Genomic DNA, 19,591 nt, shown 5'->3' on the forward strand with positions numbered 1-19,591 from the left:
TCACAGAATCAGGCCAAGCTTGAACATTACCATGGTGGCAATATTGATAATGTTATTTCTACCAATTTCTTTTCCATCAAGAGTGTTGCATAGTAAACAGGAGTAAGTCTGGCCATACATATGTTTGACTAGTTGTAATTTTCCATATCAGCCACTGACAGTTATTCATCATTTCATTCTGCTAGTAGTCATGTATATTTCCACTCAACAACTGGAATGAAAAATAATAGCTTGTTAAAATTGTTTTTTCAAATTATTTAGAATTGGATCAATAATATTGCAAATACTAGGGCTGGGACGGGTAACTCTGGTACTCAGGTGGGGTGGGTCCTGAGAAGGACCCGGGTACCAACAGGACCACCCCAATCTGTGGCTAGACACGTGATATATTGTTGAATGATGATAACAATAAAAGTATATGGTTCCGCTGCAGGTTGCTAATCTTCACATTTCTCTCTGACTGTGCATGCATTCCATCTGCATTTTATATGTTTGAGTAAAGATTAAGTCTCAGTGTATGCATGGTCAGGTCGTTTTATATGCGTTTCTAAATAGTTTCTGCTCTGGTAAAAAAATTCCCATTCAGAGATTTTGTGCTCTATTCTTGAGGGATGTTCTGTTGAATATAATCAAAGACTCCTGCCTGACTCCTAACACTACTGTGCTGTGGTATGGTAAGAAATTGTGTTATATACCATTGTATTTTCTGAAATAATTTGGTCTGCAGTCATGCACCAAATGAGTTTGCCAAACACTTTCACTGTAATTAGTTTTCAGGCAAGTCTGATGCAGGCATATTGATAAGCAGGAATAAAGTCTTCAGAATGTTCCATGAAATTGCTCATTGTGCCGTGCCACCATGGCCTCCTGTTGGAGGCTGGCCGTACAGGAGGCTTTGTATAGGCCACAGAGATGAGTCATAAGTAGCAGACACAAACTAATGAAGGTGTCTGTCTGTCAGTCAGGATGATTACACCAGGTGTCAAAGATGTAATACCTTTTGGCCCTCTTGATATACTACTGCCTTGAAGGTTGCATTCCTGGCATCTTGGTAGGTAGGTACACAGAAAATAATAACAAGTTTTGATATAACTTAGATAAGTGAAATGATAATGGATTAATGAGTGAAATGATAGCAAAGTAATGAGTGAAATTAGGAACATCCCAAATGAGTTAATGATATTAGATTAAGTTTGTAAGTTTAACTGTTGACACAGAAACAGGACGACATTCAAAGTATTCAATGTTGGTTATAATGTTGGTTATAATGTTGGTTATAATGTTGGTATAATGTTGGTTATAATGTTGGTATAGTATTGGTTATGATGTAGGTTATAATGTTGGTATAATGTTTGGTATAATGTTGGTTATAATGTTGGTTATGATGTAGGTTATAATGTTTGGTATAATGTTGGTTGTAATGTTGGGTTGGTATAATGTTGGTTATAGTGTTGGTATAATGTTGGTATATTGTTGTGATCGAAGTCCCAAAAGACACCAATTCTTACTACGTTGTTTGTGATACTCTCGTACTTCTTACTATTTGCACTTTGTTGGGACTGTACATTCTACACTATTGAACAGTGCACGTTATGTAATGATTTAGACATGGATCAGTAAATGGTGCATATTGATGCATCATATTAAACAGAATGAATGGCAATGAACCTGAATATCAGTTAGCTTTTGATGAGCAGAATGAGTGATAAATAATGATGAGTTGGAATTTAAGGTCGCATGCACAGTGTTGCAGCCACTGAGTGACTGCACACCTAATGAGGATACTTATAGAAACCTGTGCATCGTGATACGTGTAGGTGATAGCTGACTGCTACACCTCTATATCCGACACACTTCGCGCCAGGACATCTCGGTCCTAAAGTAGGCCTACTGTCTACAGGGCCAGTGTAGCTGTGGAATCAGTCACTGACAACATGTGGCAGATTACAATTGTGCTGTCAGCATATTTTTTTATTAACCAGATATAAAATCTGAACTATTTACTGCTAGTCGTTGTTTAACAGAAGCTTAGTTTGAAACATACTTGCACTTACTAAGAATTACTTCTCATTCCTATAATGATGATAATAATCCTCTAATTCCTATGATAATGTAACTTTTGTTTGGATCATGTGCAACAAATTAATTTTAATTTCAACCAATTGTAATCAACCAAAATATTTATGTGAGTAACCATGGTAAAATGCTTTGACCAGATTAAATTAACACAAACAATCTACAATGAAGACAAGACTGATTATGTTTGTATTATAAGACTTGTACACATAGATACATGGTGTACATCACATTGGACTTCTATGATCACTTCAAAATGGCAGACATAGGTCCCAAGTTTCTGATATCGCCAACTGGTCATGTCGAGGTAAAGTTGGGAGTTACGTGTACATAGAAGAGTATTATATATTGATGCTAGTCTGCTAGCCCATGGCTAACAATAGGTTCAAAGGGCTAACAGCGGTAGAAACTAACAGTTTCAGTCCACTAGTCCTTATAATGATAACATATAGCAAAACCCTTAAAAATGGCAAATTTCTACTAGTCCTTATGATACCTTTACTATTGGGCAGTTTGGCCAGGACTACAGGACTAGTGCCAATTTCTAACCCTGGCTAATGGAATGTAGACAGTCACTTCAGAGTTTGAAATTAACACAAGTCCACTAGTCCAAGACTAGTGAAATCATGAAGGACTAGTGATATTTCTTGTGGACTAACACTTATACAGTAAACTACGTTTATCATGAACACCCTTATGATGAACTGACGGATATGACTAACTTTTATTTTTGGTCCCGGCCATCTGTTATATATATACGGTTATAACAAACTAAAATTGGTGGCCCCTTTGAGTTTGTTATAAGTTTGAGTTTACTGTACCATTTTAGTAGGCTGTGAGCAGATCGTTTTAATGAAAATAAGTTTTTCTAACCCTGTTACTAGCTTGCCTATTTTATCTATCGGAATAAAATAATTGTAGGCTGATATATTTACAGACATGTGAAACACAGTTACGCAGGTCTCCAAAATAAATGGTTGCCAAACTACACAGACACATGCCAGATTACCCTGAGTACCTAATCTCTATTGAGTTATCTCTATTCCGTGATAATGACATAATTTCCTTAACTACGCTATGGTAACGATTGGGTCAAGGGTATTGATCATTGTAGGACACAATATAACATGATATGACTGGATTATTGAGAACCAGAGAATCAAATGAAAAAATGATCATTTTTGTGCTGAATGCAAGCTGAAATGAAATTTAGACTGCCAGTCAGTAGGTTGCAATAGATTAAGAAAGAGACAAGCAGAATTAACATCACATAAAAAAAATCTTCATTTTATTTAATTTTGTGTTCACCTACTGGCGAGGATTGATCACAAAAAGGGTGGGACTTATTATGCTTCACTGCAATGTGAGTAATTTGTGAGTCAAAACATGAAAACCTACCTAACCAGTTACCACTGGACACAAAAGTATGGTAAAGCAGTTCATGTTCATCAGAGCTTCTAATTGTTTCTGACTGCTTATAAAGCGTTTGTGTTAATTTGGTTGCCGATGCTGTCAAATTAAGTCAACTCATCTCTATGATATGGAACAATCAATGGCGTCTCTGCTAATATATATGCATAGAACATACAGCTTGAATTGATACCATTGCAAACGGTGGCACCTGCCTTGTGCTAAGTGTTTCAGGACGTTAATCATTGATTCTATAAGGCAACATACACTACTCAACATTTCCTGAGGTCTATTCTTTAATCAAAGGTGTGGTCCATAGCAAATGTTGAACAGTATATGTTTGTTGAGGCCACACATTTCTTATTATCCCCTGCCAAACAAAGTTGGCGGGGGATATAGAAACGGGCTCCGTCTGTCTGTCCGTCCGTCCGTCACGTTTCGTTTCCGGAGCATAACTCAGAAACCGTTCAATATTTTTTCATGAAACTTTGCAGGTCTGTCAAGTACATGCTGAACTGGTGCCTTTTGCTATTTAGAAATTTTTATTTTTTACGTTTCCATGGCAACAAGATGGACTTAGGTTCTGTGAGGGTAGGGTTCGTTTCCGGAGCATAACTCAGAAACCGTTCGATATTTGCAGGTCTGTCAGGTACATGCTGAACTGGTGCCTTTTGCTATTTAGAAATTTTTGAAATTTTTATTTTTTACATTTCCATGGCAACAAGATGGACTTAGGTTCCAAACTCTTTTTTTTTTTACAATTTCCTTGACAAGTTCCACCTCGGTTAAAAAAAGGTTAGGGTTTGTTTAGATTTAATTATGTCATAAATTCTGCAACAGGGGCGGGGAACATAGCCACGTTAGTGGCAAACTCTTGTTTTTCATTTCAATGGCCTGCCAGTCAACGAAATATGTTAAACATACATCAGTGATCAGTGATTCAAGAAGCCACCTGCTGTTTGAACTCCACAGGAGAATCATTTTCACATAAATAACATGTAATTCACATTAATTTTAATTCATTTCGACTGACTTCGTGGAATACCTGGGATAAATCTGTAAAACATAAAATTAAGAAAGTGTTGCCTTACAGTTGTACACATTTGAAATTGTGAAAATGACTGCAGATGTGAGATGGTAATTGCGAGTCTTCCACAGCACATTAACAGTTTGAGGGTGATACATATATGGATTCATATTGGTTTGTTAATATTTTCTTTTTTAACACATAGTGTAATTGTACAATGGGGAAACTGCTGAATTGACAGTAATAAGGCAACCACAGAGTGCCAGAATCAATAAGGAAATTGATATTGGTATTAATAATCACAAAGCTCGAAGTTTGGATGTAGAGTTAATCATTGCCTCACGTGCTAATCATACTAATAGATCCTCTCAAGTATAAATGTAGTTGGCCAAATATATGTCCCATGTGCCATTAAAAGCGGCGTTAAAGCCAACTCACTCACTCTATGTGCCAGTATAATATTCATGTAGTCACTTCCATGGGGACATATGGTGATAGTTATTCTGTTGTGTTCATTTATTCATTGACCTGTTGTATGTTACTGTTACAGTATTCATTATGTTACCTCCATGTCCTAATGTTGAGATGTATCCTGCCTGGGAATGAAATAAACTTCTGAGCGGGAGAATAAATCCCTTATACCCCGCCATGAAGAAAACAGGCTGCTCTCTTAAACCCTGCTATGAAGCAAAATCTGCGTGTTGTTTACGTTGTCAGTTATTATCCCCTGCCACAAAGTGGAAGGGGGATATGGGAATAGGTGCTGTATGTCCGTGCTTCTGTCCTTCTGCCCGTCTGTCCTTCTGTCCATCACACACGCATGCACATGTTGTATAAAAGTATTGTACTTAATACATGCAAACCGTGTACTCTACATCCCTCGTAGTTAGGCATTTGGGTTTGCTCTAACTATGTTTCTAGGTTTGTCAGCACTAAGCCAGGGCTCGTGGGTTTCACTGAAGTGATACACATCTGAGACCTGCATCACTTTGAGCTTTCCTCTCACATTAAGATAACATGTTGTCATGTAACTGGATTATTGTTGTTGGGAGCGGTGTTAAACCCAACTTGCTCCCTCGTAGTTAAGCTCCGAAGTGTTCTGCCACATTTCCTATTTGGCCCACTTTCAACAGAGGAGGGGTAATTTTGTTGTCTCAGTGTCAGATCCTCATCCCACTTGCCTGCACATGATACACAAGTCAATAGCACCAGTTCAGGTGAACAGATGTTATTGACCTGTCAATCAACTGATGTATAAGGCTATACACAGAGAAAATTGTTGTAATTATCTACCCGTCATGTTATTTTTGTCCCAAAAGATTTTGTGTCATCATTTAGTAATTGTCGTTAATAACAAATGTATTTTTAGTATATTTTTAACATGTTTAAAGACAGTCAACACTAAGAGATCAGGATTACTAACAAATATGGAATAACATTATTAAAAGTCTCACTTTTGAACAATTGAAGGTTGTTAAAAACATGCATTTTATTTTTTCATTTGCAAAATTAGCATGAACTGATGTGAAATAAATAATTGATTATGGAGAGAGATTTCAGCATCTGTCATTACAGTGATCCATGGGTGATACATAATTCATGAAAGGGACATTTAAGACAGATTTAACAGCTGTTAGTGTTTGTAAATTCCTGTGTCTGTTTGTCGCCTCACTGGTTTGTTGGCGATATTTAAATTTGTATCCATTATCTGCTCAGAATTATATTATTAACAGATTGATTCACAGGCTATGCTAAAACTGAGGAGGAGGAGGATGCAAACAGCTACTTGAAAATAGTGCCCAGTATATTGAGTGAGTGAGTTGGGTTTAATGCCGCTTTTAACAGTATTTTAGTTATATCGCGGCGTGTCAGCTTAATGTGGGAGGAAAGCCTGAAGTGATGCAGGTCCTTGATGGTTACCACTTCGGTGAAACCCACGAGCACAGGTAAGGTGCTCCCAAGGGACGCAACTCTGCACAGCGAATCACGCCGCGTTAGACGACTGGGCCACACTTGCCCCCCACCTGGTATATTTTGGTGCAGTGGAAGCGGAGTAATTGTTCTGTGGAATGATGTTCCAGGCAATGGCAGCTCATTGGCTGGTTGCCTATTGATAGATCTATAGTGGGGAGTGGGACTAGTATCATCTTACGCATAACTTGTTTTGTATTATGAATTGTTTCAAATTACATATAGGCAAGTCTATGCCAGTTCAACTTGTTCGTTCTGTCTGTCTGTCTGTCTGTCCGTCCCTTCGTCCGTCCCTCCCTCCCTCCCTCCCTCCCCCCTCTCTCTCTCTCTCTCTCTCTCTCTCCCTTTCTCTCTCCCTCTCTCTCTCTTCCCTTGTGATAGTGACAGTGCAGGAATGTAGTTGATAATATGATAGTGATAGTGCAGGAATGTAGTTGATAATATGATAGTGATAGTGCAGGAATGTAGTTGATAATATGATAGTGATAGTGCAGGAATGTAGTTGATAATATGATAGTGACACTGCAGGAATGTAGTTGATAATATGATAGTGACACTGCAGGAATGTAGTTGATAATATGATAGTGATAGTGCAGGAATGTAGTTGATAATATGATAGTGATAGTGCAGGAATGTAGTTGATAATATGATAGTGACACTGCAGGAATGTAGTTGATAATATGACAGTGATAGTGCAGGAATGTAGTTGATAATATGATAGTGATAGTGCAGGAATGTAGTTGATAATATGATAGTGACAGTGCAGGAATGTAGTTGATAATATGATAGTGATAGTGCAGGAATGTAGTTGATGATATGATAGTGACAGTGCAGGAATGTAGTTGATAATATGATAGTGATAGTGCATGAATGTAGTTGATAATATGATAGTGACAGTGCAGGAATGTAGTTGATAATATGATAGTGATAGTGCAGGAATGTAGTTGATAATATGATAGTGATAGTGCAGGAATGTAGTTGATAATATGATAGTGACACTGCAGGAATGTAGTTGATAATATGATAGTGACACTGCAGGAATGTAGTTGATAATATGATAGTGATAGTGCAGGAATGTAGGTGATAATATGATAGTGACACTGCAGGAATGTAAAACTGCACCCCATGTCTCACTAGGAAAAAGTAAAACTAGACCCCACGTCTCACTAGGAAAATGTAAAACTGCACCCCAGGTCTCACTAGAAAAAGTTAAACTGCACCCCAGGTCTCACCAGGTAAAAGTAAAACTACACCCCACATCTCACTAGGAAAAATAAAATTGCACCCCAGGTCTCACCAGGTAAGGGTAAAACTGCACCCCAGCTCTCACTAGGAAAAAGTAAAACTACACCCCACGTCTCACCAGGAAAAAGTAAAACTGCACTCCAGGTCTCACCAGGAAAAAGTAAAACTGCACTCCAGGTCTCACCAGGTGAGGGTAAAACTGCACCCCAGCTCTCACTAGGAAAAAGTAAAACTACAACCCAGGTCTCACTAGGAAAAAGAAAAACTGCACCCCAGGTCTCACTAGGAAAAAGAAAAACTGCACCCCAGGTCTCACTAGGAAAAAGTAAAACTGCACTCCAGATCTCACCAGGAAAAAGTAAAACTGCACCCCAGGGCCCACTTGCACAAATCGATCTTAGCGCTAAGACTATTGTAAGCCTATGCTGAAGTATGGATTATGATCATCTTAGCGCTAAAATATTGTGCAAGTGGGCCCAGATCTCACTAGGAAAAAGTAAAACTGCACCCCAGGGCCCACTCGCACAAAGCGATCTTAGCGCTATGACTATTGTAAGCCTATGCTAAAGTATGGGAGTTATGATCATCTTAGCGCTAAGATCGCTTTGTGCAAGTGGGCCCAGGTCTCACTGCCTGTAGGAAGAATAGTTTGGTCCAACCAGCATAGAGTTTTACATAATAGAGCTGGCTGCACACAGTGTTTAGTAGGCATGCCAATATAATAGAGATCTACCTCGCTTCACACAGTGTTTAGTGAGCTCAGCAAGGCAAAATGATGGCTTGTATTGTATGGCCAGGTGTACATGCAGAGAGGATAATGCAGCACTACCTATCATCATTCTCATTAGACATTTGTGATTGACAGGTGAGACAGGTGATGAACACCACAGGTGTGACTATTCATTAATCCACCGGCCATAATTGATCATTTGCAGGCATGCATGGACCTAGGTACTATGTTGCCATGCAGCAATATTGAAGAACATGTCATGCTGTTAATGAACCATCATATTGACTTCCATAGTCATATTGCTCCAAGAATAGATTAGTTTTGGTGTTGTTTAATGCCACACTCAGCAATATTCCAGCTGTATAACGAAGACTAGCAGATTCTATGGATATTAGGTAAACTGTAAGGTCAGATTATGTTGTATTGGCTTAAAGGCTCTTTGAAAGGCATTTAGAAATGATACACACTTATTAGCTTATGGAGATGTAATAGATAGAGGACAAGTGTCCAGTACATATATCGAGATATTCTGGTAAACATACTGTGACGAGAACAAAGCACAAGGCGAAGCAGCACATATATACATAAAATACTGGTACAAGTTTTCTAACTATATTAGGACACAGAAAAATACTCGTGTTCCATGATCTATACACTGCAGATCGCACAAACTCCACCATTCACATTCAAAGCAGATTGCACGATTTCACATACACTGTGTGGTTCGTGTAGTCAAGTGTTTTTTATTAAGGCCTGTCATGCTGAAGTGCACAAGTTTCACGTGTGAGTGAGTGAGGTTTTACGCCGCTTTTAGCAGTATTCCAGCAATATCATGGCGGGGGACACCAAAAATGGGCTTCACACATTGTACCCATGTCGTGAATAGAACCCGGGTCTTCAGCGTGACACGCTTTACCACTAGGCTACCCGACCGCCCCCACAAGTTTCATGAAGCACATGAGTTTCACGCCTCTATAATCTTGTATACTTTACAGTACTTTATCAACATTCAACAGTACTCCAGGTCACCAAAATAGTGACCACCTATTGGACGAAAGTAGTTGCCTGTCCTCTAGTCTCATTTCCATCAATAAGCAAGGATGAAGGAGAGAGATAAATATGGCCAACAGAAGAGTGGAAGTCTATGACACCAAAATATAAAGAAATACCAAAAAATATTCAATTTAAAGCTGATAACCTAAGAACTCAGATTTTATGCTGCAATCAGATGTACTTGAAATGATAGTTAACAAAAAAGTAAGATCTAGAAATAGTTTTTCAGTGGAACACAGTATCTTTATCATATGTATTTTTATTTTTTACATTACGAAATGTAGTTTCCATTGTTCAAACTATGGTCAAGGTTCACTGAGGAAGTGATCACATTCCTGAAAATACTGCAGAATTTCTGCAATAAAGAAGCATATGATTATTATATATTATATGTGTATAAACACAAATTTGACACATTTTTTGCATTCGTCTTTCAGAACCTGTCCCAACAGCCATGGTGGAAGTCCAACTTCTTCATCTCGGAGCCTGTGCTGTTTGGGACGTGGGATGGTGTGTTTACATCCTGCCTTATCAACATCCTCAGCGTGGTCATCTTCCTCCGTATGGGATGGATTGTGGTAAGTTCACCAGTCAGACACCGATTCCTCACTTTGGACCTTCTATTAAATCCCATGGTCTTTGAGAAAGTTCACTTTTATGTTATAGTTAGCCTTTTCTAGCTGTAGATTTTTTATGACATAATCTTTTATGTTTCTTTGACTTCATTATAAAATTATTGTGATGAATTTGGATGTCTATATTGTAGTGTTATTGCAGTTTCTATTCTTAAACTTATAAAAAAGTTATGTTGTAAAGTTAACTGCAAAGTTTCTCAACAGAATGATATTGATACACAGTGCCATTTAGAAAGTGGTCAAATGTAACAAATGTTATATTTGGCATAACACTTTCTTAGTAAAGTACAGATTCTCATACTTTTTGGGGGTTGAGTCCCGTCGGGGATTCGAACCCATACTTGCCAGAGTGACGCACCTAATTGCCAGCACACAAAGTCAGCGATCTAACCCACTCAGCCACCGAGGCTTCCACAAAAATGAAAGTCTGACAACTGGTAGTCAAGATCATGTACTTTGAGTACCCCTCTATTATCCCAAATATAATATTTGTTACATTTGACCACTTTCTAAATGGCATTGTGTATTCATAGCTTTCGGCCATGGGAGCCGTGCCAATTTACACTTGTCAGAGGGGTACTCAAAGTATGTGATCTTGACTACTATAGGAGTAGTGCCAATTGCTAACGCTAAAATGCTTTCTGTATTACTGTAGTGATCTTCTTTGAAGGTGTTTTTTTTCCAGCTTGTTAATTAGATTACAGGCTCAGTGAGAAGAAAGAAATATAAAAGATTTCCAAATATTAGTAAATATTTTTTAGGGTTTTGCTATATATTATCATTATGAGGACTAGTAGACTACAACTGTTTAGTTTCTATCGCTGTGTAATGATATCTTATTTCATGTAACATGGATTGAAGTATAAGACTCTTTTTATGTGAATGATTGTTTATTGCAGGGTAATGCTGGAATCGGACTATCGATCGTGACAGTGCTGCTGTCGGTGTCTATTGTGTTGATCGTGGCTCTCAGTGCTATAGGGGTGTGTGAGCGATGTCGTATGGAGAGTGGCGGCGTGTACTTCCTCATCTCCCATGTCCTGGGTGGACGCATCGGCGGCAGCGTTGGCATTATCTACTGCTTTGCTCAGGTAAAATGTTAACCATCGTCACTGAGGATACGAAAGATGAAGTCTTAGAGTCCTGATGCCATTCACACCAGCCGAATATTCTGATACCATTCACACCACCCAAACACTCTGCATGACCTTATTTTTGCTTGATGGGAATCAGTATTACTATCATACCTGAGAGAAACACTTTTCTTCCTTAAAAACACTGCTGCATACTCACACTAATTTGACAAGACCCCAAGAACCAGGTCTCAGTCCACAAAGGGATCTTATGAGGGTAATGCTACTTTTCAGGGCAACATTTGCAGAAGTCCAAGGTCTGCCATTTACTGCACAACAGTTGAACAGACTGAGGGCTTCTGCAAACGTTGATGCCCTGAAAACTGGAAAATAATGTTACTGTTTTGTTAGCAAAAATTGACAGCAAATTAATAGCCCTTCACCAACTCCCAAAACATGGTATTTGTTATTCACATGAACCACACAGTGAGATTAGTGTGACACAGACCTAGAAACATGTCATCAACAATGGAATATATCACTGTCAGTTGCGTGACATCATTCGTCCTTGGTGTTTGATTCGGCCAACATTGACATTGACTTGTAATTACTATGGAAACGATTGAGTGTGCAGTGGGTGATACTGGCACATGCAAGGATGATTAGAGTATCAGAATAGTGTATAAACATTGTACTTTGCCGTAGTGTTCGTGACTGTGTTGTCCTAAAATTATTCTAGGGAGATCATTAAGCCAGATATCATCAGTTGATTTGTGAGGCGCTCAGTCAATCACAAGTGCCGACAGAGCCATTCCAATAGTCTGACGCCATGTTTGTTTATGATAGTATACAGATTAGCTACAACGTCATGTGGCAGTGTGGTTGGTAATGGTCCATCGTTGGGCAAGTCACAGTGGGCCACACACTCTGACTGATAATTGTGGCTTGTTTCATGATTATTCTATTCATTTTGTCTGTAATATATGAGAATAAATGTTATCTTCAAATCAACATTTAATTTGGATAAATAACTTTCTATTTAATACATTTAATACCTAGATTATCACCAACCTATTCTGTAAATATTACTGGACCTAGCTCAGTGTTTGATGTGGATTTGCAGCGGTAGAAATTAACATTTTTAGTCCCACTAGTCCTTATGATGCTGACTCTAGAATCTGCCTTGAAAAACCCTAAGAAAGGGAATTTTCCCATCAAATCCCTATCACAAGTAAATATTTCCTAGCTTATTCCAAGAATGTGGGGTCAGGCTCTTGGACCCTGATGGCAGCGCTATTTTGAGGAATCACTGTACTAAAAATATATATTTTGTTTCAAAGTTTGAAATCTGTTAAAACTTCTACAATGTGAATGGCTTCTACAATGTGAATGGAAAGGCCCAAGACATACCAAGATTTCATGTGCAAATGGAAGGTGGTCTTAGATCATGTTAGTGTGACACACTGTTGGCCAGTTGGCGAAAGGAAAGTAACACATGGCCCTGATTTGAGGGGAGGAGCCTTGAAAAAGCCTTGAATTTTGTGATAAGAAATACAGCTTTTTAAGCTATGTGTGTCACTATAACAAGGCCTGGCCCTGAGCATGTATTATGTAATGTTCAAATGTACGAGCGTGTCCATCAAAGCTTAAAACTATTGATTCCAGTAAGAGCAAGTGGACTTATGTAAACTATGAAGTTTTAATCAATAGAGACATTTGTCATTTTTACTGATAAGTGCTGGTGGCGTGTTAATAAAACGAGATAATCTATTTTGCTCCCCTCTCCTTTTCATCAACGTGAGATATCTGCCTGTTTGTGTAGGTAGGTGAACACATGGTATTATGGGTAACGATGACAAAGAGGTTGCTGGGAGAATTGTATTGGATGGGTTGGTGGCTGGGTGCTAGGTTTACACAGCCCTCCGTGACTCCTGACATTTGTACGTTCTGTGTCTAAGTAGGAATATTTTGTTTATTACTAGTCCGTAAAAATGATCTGAAGTGGTAAAAGTGGTCGTCCACAAGGAAACAGCATGAGTAGTTTCCAGAATTTTCTCTTCTTGGGCGAGCAGAATTTGTTTATTTTGAACCATGAAGAGATACGTAGGTATTCATTCAGAAAACATTCATGAGTTTATACCAGACAACATCAGAGGTACCTTTCTTACCCCTTTATAACTTCATAAGAAAGGAATGGTCGACGTGTCATTTACTCTGTCTGATTGGGGCATCCCCATTAAACTGCTGCATGGTAAACCAGTGACAATGGCATTCATTCTGCCTAGTACAAGCAGACACACGCACACACACACACACAATAATGCACGTGCGCACGCACGTGCGCACGCACGCACGCACACACACACACACACACACACACACACACACACACACACACACACACACACACACACACACACACACACACGTGCGCGCACACACACACACACACACATGTCGTTGTAAAAGTGCAATAAAGTTGAATGTGATGTTAAACCCCATTTCACCTCACCTCACCTCACCTCACCTCACTTGACATGCCATGATATAAGTGAATGCTGTTCAAAGCAGTGTTAAACCAAACTCACTCACTCACTATTAAGAATATGAACTTTTACTTTCCTTTTGGCATGGCAGATTGATACAGGTGAGTGAGTGCATCATGTCTCCTGTCACTGACAGTAATCAGGGTAAAAGTAGTGTAAAAAAGCTGTTTAAACGAAGGGGGCAGTGGGGTAGCCCAGTGGTTAAAGCGTTTGCTCATCACGCCAAAAGCCTTGGTTCGATTCCCCACAAGAAGAGCCCATTTCTGGTGTACCCTGCTGTGATATGGTTGGAATATTTCTGAAAGTGGAGTAAAAGCATACTCACTCACTCAGTCACTCACTCACTCATAAAGAAAGGTATGGGTGGTGATTTACTGTTAAAATACTATGACAGAATAAACTGAGAGAACAATAGGATTATGTCATTATAATAACTGAAAGGACTTGAAGAGGAAACAAAATTTGCACTTATGTTTAGGTAGGATAATTTATATAAATTATGTTTTTGTGTCATACCAAAAGATGTTAAAAGATAATACTTGTTGTAACCCTGCCTGGCGCTCTGCATTAATGGGATAAAACAAGGACTGGTTATCTTGGCGGACTGGACTAGTTTGAGCTGTCACGCACGCACGCACGCACACGCACACACACATGCATGCATGCATGCATATCGCGATGTAAGTGCAGTAATCTTGGATGCGACGTTAAACCCCATTTCATCTGAGATGAGAGGTTATTTACTATGTTTAATGAGATTGTCTCTCTTGCAGTCTGTCAGCTGTTCTCTCAGTGTGATGGGTTTTGGCGAGTCTATCATGGAGCTGATTGGTCAGTCCAACCCCTGGATTGCTCGGGGCATCGCTTTCGGGATTGTTTTACTTCTGCTGTGTGAGTCTAGATTAGCTGCCTCGTAGATGGTGGTGTGACTGATCCCATGTGAACCACTGCTGTATTGTAACATGGGTAGAGGAGTTCAGTCTTTGGTGTGACTGATCCCATGTGAACCACTGCTGTATTGTAACATGGGTAGAGGAGTTCAGTCTATGGTGTGACTGATCCCATGTGAACCACTGCTGTATTGTAACATGGGTAGAGGAGTTCAGTCTATGGTGTGACTGATCCCATGTGAACCACTGCTGTATTGTAACATGGGTAGAGGAGTTCAGTCTATGGTGTGACTGATCCCATGTGAACCACTGCTGTATTGTAACATGGGTAGAGGAGTTCAGTCTATGGCGTGGCTAATAACATGTTGCACCTGAGTAAGCACAGCTTGTTTGATAGACAGATTTGGAGCCACATTTATCAAATGGAGACTAAGCATATTTGCAGAGTTGCTAAAAATTGTCATACAAATTATAATTATAGTATCAGATATAAAATTTCATGAATCTGTCTTATTCTGCAGTATAAGCTGGTAAACAAATATGGTCAAATTGAAAATGAATATGCCGGAACAAGCAGCACCAGAAACATGCCATGTGGTTGCCTAGAGATGTAAGACGATGCAACTCAGAGTTATGTTCCTTTATGTGCCAGGATCCACTGATTGGATGGCAGAAATTCCATATTGCAATATAATGCAATACAACATACTGTATTGCAATGCATATTGTAACATATTGCAACGTCTTCTTTGTAATGATTACCGCCCGAACATTTGACCCTGCAGTGTTTCTATTGACTATCACAAGCTTTTTAAGGCCAAAATGTTTCTAAATGTCTGCCTTACCTCTGTCATCAAAATTGGTGTTGGCTATATTAAAATGTTAACTTATTCTGAACTATTCTGAATACGATATACAACATTTAGCAGAAACTCCCGATGTGATCAGCAATCGTATTCGCATGAATTTTGTAATGCAATTAATCGGTAGGCGGGTTATAACGTGCGACCCTATTGGCTATAGTCATTGATTCACAGCGGTTCGATTCTTGGGCTGTCATCACCATACCCACTAAAGTGGTAAACACGCATCTCATTGGGTTTTCCTTCCACATTAGACTGACACTGTGATATAATTAAAACACTGATACATTTCGAAGCAATCACAGGAAGAACATTAAAGAAACAATGTCCAGATTCGTTGACTTTGTACCCACTTTCATGTCAACAGATGTGATTAGTGATTGTGTATATCTGTGGCATACAGGCATCAATGTGGCGGGTGTCAAGTGGGTGATCCGGCTCCAGCTTCTTCTCCTGCTGGTGCTCTTCCTGTCTGCCATGGACCTCATGGTCGGCTCCTTTGTACACACGGATGTAGGTCAGTAGCGTGTAGCCAAAATTTTAAGAAGGTTAACCAGTTAATGACAAATTTAATGACAAATAGAAACAAGACAGAAGTCTTGGATCTCAATACTTTCTATCAATCCTTGGTTAATCACATACCAGTGATCACAGGTTTCCGTGAGTTCTTCACAGGACTGTATTGCTTGAATACGCGTGACTGGGAAGAATGGTGAGCTGACTTGAGCCTTGAACCATCTAATGGAAACCATCATCTATACTGTCATGTTCTATTTACCTGGGGTGGTCGAGTAGCCTAGTGGTTAAAGCTTTCGCTCGACATGCCGAAGACCTGGGTTCAATTCCTGACATGGTTACAACGTGTGAAGCCCATTTCTGGTGTCCTCCGCCATGATATTGCTGGAATATTGCTAAAAGCGGCGTAAAACCATACTCACTTACTCACTCTATTTTTTTGTTTTCAGCATAAGGTCTGATTAAATGTACTTATCAATTCATCTTATTTGTTTTCAGAAAATGGAGTCATAGGTTACACGGAGAGGAACTTCCTCAACAACTCAGGTCCCTCGTATGCCCCTGGGGAGGACTTCTTCAGTATATTTGGTCTTTTCTTTGCCACGGTAACGGGCATCCTGGCTGGAATCAATATGAGTGGGGACCTGCGAGACCCTTTCTACAATATCCCCCGTGGCACCCTGGCTGCTCTAGGGGTGGGGTACGTACTCAGGGAAACAGCAGTGCAACTTCATTTTACTCTGCATTGTTCGTGTAGTCAATTTGTTTGTTTTGTTTTTTTAACGCCACACTAGGCAATATTACAGTTATATGACAGCAGCCTGTATATAACAGAGTCCGGCAGGTAACATCAGACCATCGATCCATACAATTGGGATACGATGACATGCATCAACCAAGTCACTGACCCTGACCACACAATCCTTTAAGTCGCCTCTTTTGACAAGCAAAGGTTGCTGGGGACCTATGTTCTTTCCTATGGTCCCCGCTGGGTACCTGTATTAAAAAGTAGCCACTTTATTTGAAGAGGAACTAGATTCGGGTAAATTTTCAGTTCCTATTTATGATGTCATTTATGACAACATTTTATGTCATGCTCAATTTCATAAGAAATCAGTATGACTATAACTGATTATCTTGTTACCTTGTCACTCAATACACTAATACAGCTTCCAAACCTTCATTGTCAATTAACACGAAACAGTGAAACCATTCGTCTTTGATTTCATGTGAGAGAAATGAAAATGGTGAGAGAATCCTACCAATGTAGCTGCACATGTCTGGATTACCTGTATAAAAATACTGTCAATCTTGAAATTAACGCGAGCATGAATTAAATGCGAAAAATGAGTGGTCCTTGTTCGCATTAATGAAACTTTGCATTTGTATTTCCAAAATGATTATCAACAATAAGACGGCCTCACTGCACACATTGGATAGCGGAAATACAAGTGCATAAAAATGTCATTTAAAGAATACTTATTGCACAATAGGCATCCGGTGAATTATCACTGCTGGGGTCAAGAGTTCTACCCACTCCTGTCAAACTAGGCATCGTTGATACTCCAATCAGTGAACTGTTGTTGGGTCAATTATGTTATTGTCTTACAGTATATAAGAAGCAAGACATGTCGAGGATTTGTTTCTTTTTTTTCAATACTTAGACTTAATTCTATGATAAAATAGGACTTTTACAAACTCTCTACAGGCAACGCCTTGCCTTCTATACCCCCCCACCGCTCTCTCCTCCTTCTTTATCCCCCTTCATTTACATTGGGGGGGGCCAGACGTTTATTATTATTCCCACTATATATTATCACGTAAAACCCGCTGGCCCCGACTGCGACATAGCCAGAGGCTGAAGCGGTCGTAAAACTTCAAACTACTGTACTAGGATTTGTAGAACTCGTGTCATCTCTGACTTCAGATATTACATCCTTGTTTTCTGGAATATGTATTGCAGGAATATGATGCCCTCCTGAGGTTTATGTAAACCGTTGTAGGTCTGTGTACTATTTCAGTATTCTGTCATTTCAGAACTTTCCTGTACATATCGTTTATCTTTGTACTGGGGGCGACCTGTCTGCGAATGTACTTACTGGAGGACTACATGATTGCTGAAAAGGTAGGCCACCCCCAGGATCTGATGTAGGTTTGCCATCTCTCATGTATGTCCATGGCAGGTGTCTGTTGTATTGTATCTTTGTCGGTTGTGGGAGTGCTGAGACAGGGTGATATGTTTGTGTCTTGTTGCAGGTGTTGGTTGTGGGAGTGCTGAGACAGTCTGATGTGTTTGTGTCTTGTTGCAGGTGTCTGTTGTATTGTATCTTTGTCGGTTGTGGGAGTGCTGAGACAGGGTGATATGTTTGTGTCTTGTTGCAGGTGTTGGTTGTGGGAGTGCTGAGACAGTCTGATGTGTTTGTGTCTTGTTGCAGGTGTCTGTTGTATTGTATCTTTGTCTGTTGCGGGAGTGCTGAGACAGTCTGATATGTTTGTGTCTTGTTGCAGGGGTCTGTTGTATTGTATCTTTGTCGGTTGTGGGAGTGCTGAGACAGTCTGATATGTTTGTGTCTTGTTGCAGGTGTCTGTTGTATTGTATCTTTGTCTGTTGTGGGAGTGCTGAGACAGTCTGATATGTTTGTGTCTTGTTGCAGGGGTCTGTTGTATTGTATCTTTGTCGGTTGTGGGAGTGCTGAGACAGTCTGATATGTTTGTGTCTTGTTGCAGGTGTCTGTTGTATTGTATCTTTGTCGGTTGTGGGAGTGCTGAGACAGTCTGATGTGTTTGTGTCGTGTTGCAGGTGTTGGTTGTGGGAGTCCTGAGACAGTCTGATATGTTTGTGTCTTGTTGTAGGTGTCTGTTGTTGGAGTGCTGAGACAGTCTGATATGTTTGTGTCTTGTTGTAGGTGTCTGTTGTGGGAGTGCTGAGACAGTCTGATATGTTTGTGTCTTGTTGCAGGTGTCTGTTGTGGGAGTGCTGAGACAGTCTGATATGTTTGTGTCTTGTTGCAGGTGTCTGTTGTGGGAGTGCTGAGACAGTCTGATATGTTTGTGTCTTGTTGCAGGTGTCTGTTGTGGGAGTGCTGAGACAGTCTGATATGTTTGTGTCTTGTTGTAGGTGTCTGTTGTGGGAGTGCTGAGACAGTCTGATATGTTTGTGTCTTGTTGCAGGTGTCTGTTGTGGGAGTGCTGAGACAGTCTGATATGTTTGTGTCTTGTTGCAGGTGTCTGTTGTGGGAGTGCTGAGACAGTCTGATATGTTTGTGTCTTGTTGCAGGTGTCTGTTGTGGGAGTGCTGAGACAGTCTGATGTGTTTGTGTCTTGTTGTAGGTGTCTGTTGTATTGTATCGTTGTCTGTTGCGGGAGTGCTGAGACAGTCTGATATGTTTGTGTCTTGTTGCAGGTGTTGGTTGTGGGAGTGCTGAGACAGTCTGATGTGTTTGTGTCTTGTTGCAGGTGTTGGTTGTGGGAGTGCTGAGACAGTCTGATATGTTTGTGTCTTGTTGTAGGTGTCTGTTGTGGGAGTGCTGAGACAGTCTGATATGTTTGTGTCTTG

At 39.8% G+C, this 19,591-nt stretch overlaps 1 protein-coding gene across 1 annotated transcript in view; it reads left to right on the plus strand.

Annotated features, from left to right (window-relative positions):
* LOC124139443 (solute carrier family 12 member 8-like) overlaps positions 1 to 19,591 on the plus strand; it is a 34,304-nt gene that overhangs the window by 3,969 nt on the left and 10,744 nt on the right. Inside the window, exons 2-7 of the mRNA XM_048395158.1 lie at positions 9,950 to 10,090; positions 11,047 to 11,238; positions 14,540 to 14,657; positions 15,923 to 16,036; positions 16,534 to 16,735; positions 18,073 to 18,160. Coding sequence (XP_048251115.1) covers positions 9,950 to 10,090; positions 11,047 to 11,238; positions 14,540 to 14,657; positions 15,923 to 16,036; positions 16,534 to 16,735; positions 18,073 to 18,160 — 855 coding nt within the window. The remainder of the gene's footprint in view (positions 1 to 9,949; positions 10,091 to 11,046; positions 11,239 to 14,539; positions 14,658 to 15,922; positions 16,037 to 16,533; positions 16,736 to 18,072; positions 18,161 to 19,591) is intronic.

This window comes from Haliotis rufescens, unplaced genomic scaffold (genome assembly GCF_023055435.1).
Source record: "Haliotis rufescens isolate VD_foot unplaced genomic scaffold, xgHalRufe1.0.p SCAF_1, whole genome shotgun sequence".
NCBI classification, from domain to species: domain Eukaryota; kingdom Metazoa; phylum Mollusca; class Gastropoda; order Lepetellida; family Haliotidae; genus Haliotis; species Haliotis rufescens.